At 30.2% G+C, this 11,246-nt stretch overlaps 1 protein-coding gene across 2 annotated transcripts in view; it reads left to right on the top strand.

Moving 5' to 3' along the window:
• Positions 1–3,037: 3,037 nt before the first annotated feature.
• Positions 3,038–11,246, top strand: part of LOAG_18603 — a gene marked incomplete at both ends in the record, with an annotated part of 22,444 nt that continues 14,235 nt past the window's right edge. Inside the window, 17 exons of one of the 2 annotated variants that reach the window (XM_020451265.1) lie at positions 3,038–3,262; positions 3,782–3,906; positions 4,186–4,332; positions 4,657–4,805; positions 5,120–5,270; positions 5,718–5,861; positions 7,292–7,454; positions 7,755–7,843; positions 7,998–8,077; positions 8,198–8,340; positions 8,514–8,626; positions 8,783–8,926; positions 9,195–9,290; positions 9,409–9,544; positions 9,871–10,094; positions 10,677–10,805; positions 11,110–11,213. In XM_020451265.1, the coding sequence (XP_020304969.1) occupies positions 3,079–3,262; positions 3,782–3,906; positions 4,186–4,332; positions 4,657–4,805; positions 5,120–5,270; positions 5,718–5,861; positions 7,292–7,454; positions 7,755–7,843; positions 7,998–8,077; positions 8,198–8,340; positions 8,514–8,626; positions 8,783–8,926; positions 9,195–9,290; positions 9,409–9,544; positions 9,871–10,094; positions 10,677–10,805; positions 11,110–11,213 (2,321 nt within the window). The remainder of the gene's footprint in view (positions 3,263–3,781; positions 3,907–4,185; positions 4,333–4,656; positions 4,806–5,119; positions 5,271–5,717; positions 5,862–7,291; positions 7,455–7,754; positions 7,844–7,997; positions 8,078–8,197; positions 8,341–8,513; positions 8,627–8,782; positions 8,927–9,194; positions 9,291–9,408; positions 9,545–9,870; positions 10,095–10,676; positions 10,806–11,109; positions 11,214–11,246) is intronic. The other variant, XM_020451266.1, reaches the window with a different exon arrangement.

Here is an 11,246-nt window from a genome sequence, read left to right as displayed (position 1 = left end):
ATATATATATATATATATATATATTATATATATATATATATATATAAAAATTAATATATATATATATATGTATATACGTATATTATATACATATATATACATATATATATATATAAATGTGTATGTGTGTGTGTATATATGTGTGTATCTTTCATTGTTTGCACTTCCAAATGTGACTAGTTAGGGTTATAAAAGTTGAATGATTTGGTAATATGGTTCTTTTTTTTTTCCGCTTTATTAGCTCAAAATGAGTTCAAATTAAACTTTTCTATGTCTAAGGAAGTTTCATTACGAATTGTTAGTTTTGGTTTATGATTCATTGTTTCATCAAGTTAGATTATGAATCATGCATCGTTATGTTGTAAGGTTTATCTTCAGTTGGTATGTATGCTCTTTATTTTGCTGGAAAATGATATCAATTTTTATTGTGAAAAAAAATATTAACTTTAATTGGAATGTAAGTGGTGAATATTTGGAAACAAAGTTTTTGACAACTCATCTTTTTTTTTTAAATATTTCTTTTTAATTAAATATATTTTTCTTCCTCTCAAAGAATTAATGTTCTATTCAAGTTCGTTCATTTTATTTCACTTTATGCCTCACTTGTTGATGTAAATTATAGATGAAGCACTGTAGCGAAAATAAGGAAATTAAAAAAAAAGTTGATATCCATCATGTTATTGGTTAAAATATTGTTTTATTATTTTAGTAGTGCTAATTAATTACATTTATAGCTGTATGGATTTTTGTAAAAGAAAAGAAAAAAAATTTGTGCTTGTCATATTTGTCATTTATTCATTTCTCTTATATTAATTTGTTTTTAATTCATTCGACATATATTTTGATTAAAATATGGATATATTTGTTTATTTATTTTTTTAAAATAAGAAGTTCCCTTTCATTGTTTTTTCTCATCTGTTCCTTATATTTGTTGCTAGTTCACCGTTTACGCCACCATCACATTCTAATGATAAATTTTGCAATCATTTTAATTCGTAAAGACAGTTTCATTTTGTGACATGCTACAAAATGGAAAAAGAGAGAGAGATGGAGAGAGGAGAAAAAGGAAAACTCTTTGAAGACAAATTAGTACTTTCTTTTCTTTCCTTTTTTTCCTTAAATTTTAAAAACGAAGAACAAATTTTCACAATATTTTTGATTTGATAATATTATCCGAATTGGCGGCTTTTCTCTTTTTCTCTTTTTCTTTTTTTTTTTTGCTTCTCCTCTATAGTATACATCATATTTGAACTAAAATAAGGGAATAGTACGATGAGAAAGTAGGCGAGGGAATGTTTCAAAATCGTTCCATTATGATTGAAAAACCGGAAGAATTATTTTTTTTTTTAAAGTATATTTTGCGTGTAACTTTTTTTTCGTATTCTTTTTCATTGAAAAGGATAGGAAGAATATTTTATTCCATTTTTTTTTCTTTCCTTTCATTCATTTTTGTTGGATCTCAAAAAACAAGCTACAATGGAATGGATAAATCAGTATTGGTTTGTATTGCTGTTGATGTGACACTTGGCTTCCTCATTATTCTCTATGGATATGAATTTATGAAAATAAGTTGTGTGTATATATATATATACATATTTTTTCTCTTTTTAAAAATAAAACTTTGATGATGAATGGAATAAAATTTAAGAAAGATTGGGGCGGTTATGTTTCTTTTTTTTCATTTTTTTAATCATTTTAACTTTATTTTCAAGTTCTCTCTTTTTCTCCATATTTTCCAATTCTTCCTTCTTTTTGATCATTTATTTCTTCAATATTTGTCGTACTTTTTTTTTTCCTTATTTGAAAGAGATATATAATTAATTAGTTATAGTTTGTAGAGTAATATTTGTTTGCATAATAATTTCTTACGTATAGCCTAAAATTGATCATAGAGATTATGAAATGAATAAAATGAGTAGGAAGTTAATGGCAACAATTGGTTTTATATTTTAAGGTTTAATTTCGGTATTAGTTTAAATTATTTGCATGTATGTAATATATTTAAATACCTGTTTGTTATTTATGATTATTATCTTTTAAATAACGATCGAATAGTTTGAGAGATTACTTTGCTTTATTTCACTTTTTTGTTACATCCTACAGTAAATTTTAATTAGTTAGGAATTTTTTTTTCTTTTATTTTCTCCTTTTTTTTTGCTACATTTTGAATGTAGATATCAGATAGAGTGCCAGTAACCCGAGTATTTAATAAAACCGGTTTAACAACTATTCCGGAAAAATGACAATAGTAGTTATTCACTAGAACGATATGTAGATGCAAAACAAGGGGTTACAGATTGTTATGAGATAATTTAATAGTACCAAATAGCAGATTCAAATAACGAATTGAAGAAAAGGCAGTTAAAAAAAAGAAAAGAAAAACGGGAAAATTGCTAAGGAATGTGGAAAAAGATAGGAAATAAAAATGTAAAGAAAGCATTCCAAAGAATAAAGACAATGAAATGCATTCGCAAAATTCCCTCAGCCTTAATTTTAACTATTTAAATTTACTTCAGTAGAAAGTAGCTAATGATAACTAAGTGACAGTAATAATAGTAGTGATAGGGTTTAGAGATGTTTAGGGTTTCATATGACAACAGTGAAAAAAGAAATATTTTGTTAATTTCTTGTCAAATTTTGTTTATATCATTTTATCACTAAATGATGAATGCATTTTTTTCGTCGAATATATAAAAATCGGAATATTTATTAAGTAACCATAGATATAATATATTTAAATAATCGATATAAATATCCGAATAAAGAATTTCTAACACTTTATTTCTATCGAACGCAAGTTTTATTGTGACTATATATGAAATGTTTAACTGCGGCTGGATAAGTTAATGTTTTATTTTATTTTGAAAACGAGAAAGTGTAATGTAACTGCTAGTTACTAAATTGATTTTCTTTTTTTTTTTTTTTTGTAGATGTATTATATCGAATTTCCGTTAAAATGTAATATGTTGTTAATGATTCTTCTGAAATTCTATAAAATTTTAATTTAATTATTTACATTAACTTATTACAGTGTTACGGGAAGGTGTGATTTGACGGGATTCGAATTTGACGTAAACAATGTCATTACGTGAAGCCGGTTCAACACGTTTGAAACAGCTGGAACAGTGTTATTTGAATGTATCGCGTAGTGAAGATGTCCTTTCCATTGAATCATTATTAGATACTCTCATATGTTTATTCGATGAATGCTGTAGTTCTACGTTACGTAAAGAGAAAAATATCGCCGATTTCGTTGAATATGGTTAGTTTGTATTTTGAAAGTTCGAATCACTGACTAGATCAGATGTGTGGTTGCACTTCCAGAAATTTTCTTGATCGAGATGGAACCACAGGGAGGAAAAATTTGTTAAGCTATGTTGTAATCTTGATGGTATGACCCGTATATAAATAACAGATATGAAGTTTTGATTTCAAATCGGTCAATATTTGCAAAGTTCTAGATTCTTGCTTAAGTTTCTTGGAATAGTTTTTATCAGTGGTTGATAAAACACTGATGATGTTTTAATTAATGCTGAATTGAAATGTTGCATACTTTCATGATATTCCTTTCTTTCACATGTTTGCACCTCAGTAGGTCATGGTATAGGATGGCATCAAATTGAGGAACTTACGTGAAATATCTTTAAAGTATAGTGAAGTGAAATGCTTGACGAGATAATGTTAATTCAAAATGCTGAAGGCGATGAATGATTGAATGGAATCATAATTTAAAAGACTTAGAATTTTGGTTTAATAGGATCAGACCTAAACTTTCTTTTAGTGAAACCAGTGGTGGTGAAAGCGAAAGCATTACGGTTATGTCGAGAAGATTTCGAAGTACTTAAAGTAATCGGACGTGGTGCATTTGGCGAAGTGGCTGTTGTACGAATGCGCAATACCGAGAGGGTACAGCATATAACGTGTAATGAAGTGTAGATCTGTGCCTTTTCGGAATCAGTTTTTCATTTCAGAAGAAAATTTTTAACTTTTTTTTAACTGATACATATTAACACAAAAAATCTTGCTACTTTTTGATCTTTTGCCGAAATCCACTAAATTTATCCTCATTGAAATTAATTTCATCGTCGAACTGAAAAGGAATTTCGGTTAGAAATCTGAAATTTTCTATGATCAAAAAAAAGATTTGAGACAAAACAGTAAGTACACATTTTTTTTTTGCTTCAGGTGTATGCAATGAAAATACTGAATAAATGGGAAATGTTGAAACGAGCTGAAACAGCATGCTTTCGCGAGGAACGAGATGTCTTGGTGCACGGAGATCGCCGATGGATAACTAATCTGCATTATGCTTTTCAAGATGAACGAAATTTGGTTAGTTTAATTTCATGATCTAGATAGAAACAAATTTAAGCAAATGATTAATCATAAGTTTAGAGAAGAATGACATGTTTGAGCAAAATTCCTTTATATTAACCATCAGTTGCGCCTTCATTACCATTTGATGATGAACGGTCCCTTCGATATTTCGTGTTTCATATTTTATTTCAACACATTATGCTTTACAATATGTTTCAGGATTTGTAAATAGAAATACATACAAGAGATATTGATAATAGAGGATAGCATGTTGTAGAAATCGCTTATATACCAGATTTTTAAATATCTCAATTGAAATTTGAGTTATGTGTTTTGCAGTATTTGATAATGGATTACTATGTGGGTGGCGATTTACTAACACTGTTATCGAAATTTGAAGTACGAATACCGGAAGATATGGCACGATTTTATGTTGCTGAAATGGTACTTGCTATTGATTCCGTTCATCGATTAGGATATGTCCACAGGTTAATAATTTTTTTATTATCCTTATCATTTCATTACTGTTATCATGCTTTTAAATTCTATCACTCCTAGCTTTGCTCGTTTTCTTATGAATTTCTTGCGAGGATTTAAAGATATTTCGATGTAACAACTTATCTAGAATGTACTTGCCTTTAAATTATTAATCAAGTTCTGCTGGTGTTCATATTTACTCGATAATCTCTACGACATTGCGGAATAATTTATTGCATTATGTTATCTTCTGCTGGATATGGTACAGAGGGGGACATTTAGTAGTATTTTTCTTAAAACTGTTAAATCTACATTCACTTTGCAGAGATATTAAGCCGGATAACGTGTTACTGGATATCAATGGTCATATTCGTTTAGCTGATTTTGGAAGTTGCTTGAAACTACTTCCCGATGGCACTGTTCATTCTAATGTTGCAGTCGGTACACCTGATTATATATCACCTGAAATACTACGAGTTAGTCATTGTTTACTGATAAGAGTGGAATAGTGGTATCCACGTGATTCACAGAAAAAGGTTCTGGATCCGAAGGACAAAATAATAATTTCGCATAATCTATGCTGTTTTATTTTTATTGAAATCTGCTAATTACTTCAATGAGCGGAACAGTTTTGTAGTGATATGCAATAAAAGTTCAGTTTCAGTTTTTGATGATTATATAAAACTCAAAAAAAATTCTGGAAATTCAAAATCGAGAAATGTGAAGAAGGAGCTTTTAAAGTTGTCTGTCATAACCTATAACTGGATGTTATAAATATGGGAAAACAAACATTTTGTCAATTTACCAAATATATTGTGAATAAAAATTATTGAAATTCAGGTCATTATGATCTGAATAGTTTTGAATAGATTGCTAGGATTTTGGAATTTTCTTTTTCTTTTCTATAAAATAGGAAGTTGTAGGCAATGGAAGATGGTCGTGGACGTTATGGTGCAGAGTGTGATTGGTGGTCTCTTGGCATATGTATGTATGAAATGCTTTATGGTGTTGCTCCATTTTATGCTGAAAGTCTAGTGGAAACATATGGAAAAATTATGAGCCATCAGGTTCGTTTTTCCTTTTTTTCAAGATCAGATATATATTGCATTAATGAGATGAGTTTCACTTACTGTTTAATTTTACTATTTAATTAATCTCACCATTTACTCACTATTTAATTAATTTTGTACCTAATTAAGCCCTCTAAATGTGTATTTTGTTGGGTTCAGACTTTGAGAAATTTTCAAACCCATTCCTATGTGGTACGGTCGAGAATTTGACTTTGGGATTCTATTCAGAGTTTAAACTATAGTCTGCCCTCAAATGTAGTCGTTTATATTTTCAAATCCTGAAAATGTTATGAATTGAGTATCGATGATGTCGTTCATTCGTACACTGACCCCCCCCCCCTCCCCGCTCCTCCTCGATTACCATGAGAAGAGTTTTTCTCTTTTTTTGCAATTCAAAAAATGAAAATTATTACCAAAATTACAAAAAACTGCTTGACTGGTGCACGGGATTAACGAGTTGTCTTTCATAGCTTTACCGAGAAGAAAAAGACAACTCAGTTATGAACCTACCGACGATACGGTCTATTTTTTTTTCGTGTAATCCATCCATAATGATTATGGCCTATCCGTCTGAAGGTTATACAGAAATATCTGCCTTAAAGGTTGAAATTTTAAAAGACGAATATTTCCGTTATATTGCAGACGCAGTTTCTTATGATAATTATTATTATAATAATTATTACGATAATAATTATTATTATAATAATTATTAGATAATAGTAATTATTATTCTTATTACTATTATTATTATGGCCAAACATCATTTATGAGTTGAACAGATATTTTGGATGAGGATTGAAGGATCCCCTCCGCCTTTCATCCAAAATTGATGAAGTATTTTAGTCGTTTACCTGAAGTTTTTGTTAAACCATTTTGTCCCTTTCAAAATCATTTCTGATAGAATTTTGAAATGACGCAAATCTTTCCATTGACGAAGATTATTCAAAACAGTAATGATAATAATCATAAATTTTGTTTTGAATTCTTTCATCCTTTTGAATGACAGTAAACCGTTTGCTATTGCTGTATTATGATTCAATGTATAAATGATGAGAAAACGAAGACGAAAACTATTGAATTACTCTCTCGTTAAAATTATTTCTTTTGTAGCAATTATTTCTATTATAATAGAGCTATTTCGATTCACTAAGAATAATATTTTTATGCTTTTCGAATTAGGAATTAGGAAATTGATAGAACTGCTGAATTTATTAGTATGGCTCTCACCTTTGTCCTTCTTCATGTCACCGTTTCCGTTCCCCTTATTATCTTTTTATGTCACCCAAAAAGTTTTAGCCCCTCTTTTTAGCTCCTAAAAACATTTATTTTTTCGAAAATAAGGATGAATTTTGCAGAATGTAGTTAATTAAGTAATTTTCTTTTCCAATTTTTTGTATTTAGAATTCATATGTTTTTTTCATATTTAGGAAATGTTAGATTTTCCGGATGATATTGATATTTCGGAAGAAGCGAGAGATTTAATGAAGCGACTAATTTGTCCACGTGAAACACGTCTTGGCCAAAATGGTTTTGTTGATTTTGCATCGCATCCATTCTTTGAAGGTATCGATTGGGATGCTATACGTGAAAGTAAGTGTTATACTTGCTTTGTATTATCTGTTTTTAATTAAAACTTTAGAAATTTGTATTTAGTTGAACAGTTTTTTTCCCGAAGAATTTTTTTTCTGTTTGTATGTTTCTCCTTTTGATAAAACAAACGGTTTTGGCCTTCAATCGATCATTAATGGTATTGATTATCACTATGAGATGCTTAGTCTCATTTCATGTCTCGTAAGTTATAGAAAGAAGCTTCTTCTTTACTGTTTCGTTTTTTCCTTAGCCTAGGACAGTTAAATTAACTCCTATCAAGCAATTAAGCATTATTTATAGTGGATACTCCTTATCGCCCGGAAGTATCAAGTCCCACAGATACATCAAATTTCGATGTGGAAGCATGTTCACCGGACTTCACACCTTGTGCAAGTTTTTTATGCATTAAAAGTATTGTTCTTACAATTGAACCTCCACGTTTTTTATGATTTAGGATATTTAATTTCTAATCCACAGTTAATTACTTTTTTGACGTAACTCGATTATAGATTCTTTAGTATTCAAAATTTAAATTTTTTGTAGGACACGAAACCACCCAATGTTACTGCACCGTTTACTGGTCATCATTTGCCTTTTATAGGATTTACTTATACTCACGACAGGTATATTTGTGTTTTTTAATACCATCATTTAAAATGTCGCATTTTCTTTGCTAACAATTTGCATAAGGCATTGTGATCATGAATATACACTACAAGTGTGCACTTATTAACATGTTGTAGCATGATGTCGGATTGCAAGAGCTTGTCGTTATCAGGATTAGATTCAAGTGCTGATTCATTGCCAGCCCTAACAGCTGAAGCATACGAAAGGAGAATACAAAGACTTGAGCAGGAAAGAACGGAACTTTCTCGGAAATTTCAAGGTTTGTTAATCCTTCTAATATTCTTTTAAGGCAGCTAATTAAGATATAAATACTCCTCTGTTGGTCTTTTCTTGTTAGTTACTAATTAAAAATCTTTTAATTATGTAAAAATTTTCTTAAATTATGTAAAAATTGTTTCTAATTGAAAATAAATTAAAATTTTTGATTTGTAGAGGCAAATCATCTGATACAAACACGTTTTCATGGTTCGTCTCCTGACGGTGAGACAACGAATGATTCAGCTAAATACGAACAAACCATAGCTCAGTTAAAGGATGAAGTTCAGGTGCTTATTTGTTATAATAGTTTTTTGTATGTTTGTTTGTTGTTTCAGGAAATTAATTTTAATAATTCAAAAGTGATTGAAAATGTTCTCAGACAAATTTAAATCTGCAAAATTTGAGGATTGCATGTAAATATTATTGTTTTTACTTAATTATAGATCTTGAAAAAACGCTTAGCAGAAGAAAACAGTTCATCGCTGAGGCCTGCAAAAGATTCAAATCAAGAAGAATTGGAAAAGAAAATGAAAGAACTGAAAGAGAAGAATCGACAATTAATTTTGGATAAGCAAGATTTACAACGAGTATTTTTTGTTAATTTGCTTCGGAATATTAGTTTCTTTAAGTTCATAATCTAATCTGGACATCTCAACTATATCCATGTCGGATTTTGAAATAACTCCGTACGATAGCTTTCTTAATGCTATGCAAAAACTTGATTGTCTGAATTATTCTCTGAACATTCCATTCTTTTTTATTAAAAGATGTCCATTTTTTTCTTTTTTTCTTTTTCTGCTTGCAAGCTTTGTGTGGTTCCATCTGTTTTCAATACTACATATAATTTATTTCCAGGATTTGGAGGAAACATTTGAGAGATTGACAATACAAACAAGAGAATTGAAAGAAGCTGTGAAACATCGGGATTTGGCTAAACAAGATTACGATGAAGTAGGTATTCTGATGCGATTATCTCTCCTTGAATTAGTGATAGATTTCAACCCGATCAATTATTCAAGGTTTTTTTTCCTTTTTTAGAATGCATGATCTAATTTTCTTCTATTTGCAGCTTAATACAGCATTACTGGATGAACGAGATAAACTGAAGCGTTCAGAAAAATTAGTCAAGGAACGTGAATCAGAACTCTTTCAATTGCAGCAAAAACTGGATGCTTTTAAATTGGAACTTCGAAAGCTCGAAAATGGTTAGTTTTACAAAAAATTTCCAAATTTTGAAAAGAATTAGAAATTTTAGCAGTTCTTATTGTGTTACTACGAACTAACCAACAAATGAAAGAGACGAATTAACGACAGTGAGGTTTATTTCATCAAATTTTTTTAATGAAATCAACTTATAATCCTTATTTCCTTCAAGAAATTCTTTTCAATTTAAGCATATTCTGGGTGTTTTGTGTTCGACATCCTATCATAAGCTCCGCTTCATGATCAGATTTCTAGAGTTCCTTCAAAACTATTGTTAATCGTTTTTTCTGGAAATATTGTATTCTACAGATCAAAATGCCAATTGCAGTTCGAAAAGAAATGGAAGCAACAGTAGAGCGCGCTCATCAAGATTTGTCAAGCGAACGTTTACTACGTGAAACATTACAAACAAAACTTGCATCGCAGGAGTCAAAAACTGAGAGTGAAGAGGTAGCACGATTAACCTCTGAGTTGCAAAAAGTAAACGTGCGCTATGCAGAAATGGTTGACTCAGAGGAGAAAAAACGTCAACAGACGGTTGAGTATTGGAAGGTTTGTACTGTTTTCGATGATACTGAGTACTTCAAGGAAAATTTGAATGGTATCAAAAACAGGTCATTGTTACCCAATAGTTTTAATGTGTACCTGATAATGTTCAGGCACAAATTAAAAAATTGTCATCTTTTCGAAGATAAATTAGACTATGAGTGCGTAGATAAATTAAGAAGGCAGTCACCTCAAATTTACACATTAGAATTTTGCACAGTTTGCACATTAGAATTGCACAAATTCGAAGAACCAAAGACTAACGTGTTTAAAGATACAAGGTGAATATCTAATAACCTATGTGATGAATTAAAACCGATTTGTGAATATTCACCATTTGCGTACAATTTGAGATAATTTAATCATGAATACACTGGATTTTTGTTGATCACAGGGGCAGCTATTTTACAATAAATTATGTCATGACTTGTTTATTAATGATGTCGATCCACCAGTTCTGAAGATCCAAAAAATGATACTTTTGGGACTAAACTTTCTGTGTATTCCTGAATATAGCGCTTATTCGAAAACATCAGCGATAGGAATGGTAGTCTAATTAGAATTTGAAATGTATCAAAGATTTTGCAGTCACAAATGGTCGACTTACAGAATAGTTTGGACCAGCAGCAAAAGGAATTGGTGAGACTGAAAGAGCGCCAAGATGAGGAGAGAGCGGAATGGCGTACAAAACATGAGGAACAAATAGTTAGCATCGAAGTTTGTCCTTTCCTTTCCTTGACTTTAATCTGGAAAAAAAGAAAATCTGAAAAAAAATTATTATGGACCTAATTTTTTTTCAGATTTTTTCAGGTCATTTTCAAACCCTTTTATTTTAAACTATACAGTTTTGTTGGACAAAGTGATATTATTTGAAAATTTATATATCTCCTAGAAAGCTATCACCTAGATAGATCTCTGTTTATGTGGCTCGTTGATGGCAAATTCTGAGAAAAGGATGACGAAACTCGGAATGCGTTGATGTTTTAAGTGTTCATGTTTACTGAAACCACTTCGTCTTTAGAATCTTTATGAAAGAAGATTGAAATTGTTGGAAGGAGAGAATGCTCGGCTTGGTACGGAGAATGATGAGTTGAGAAGTGATATGACCAAGTTGCAGTCGGAAATGTAAGTTACTTTTGCGATCTTCAAATTTTATTT

This window comes from Loa loa (genome assembly GCF_000183805.2).
Source record: "Loa loa unplaced genomic scaffold supercont3.394, whole genome shotgun sequence".
Classification (NCBI taxonomy): Eukaryota; Metazoa; Nematoda; class Chromadorea; order Rhabditida; family Onchocercidae; genus Loa; species Loa loa.
The sequence above is the reverse complement of the archived record's forward strand: the minus strand, read 5'-3'. Positions and strand labels throughout refer to the sequence as shown.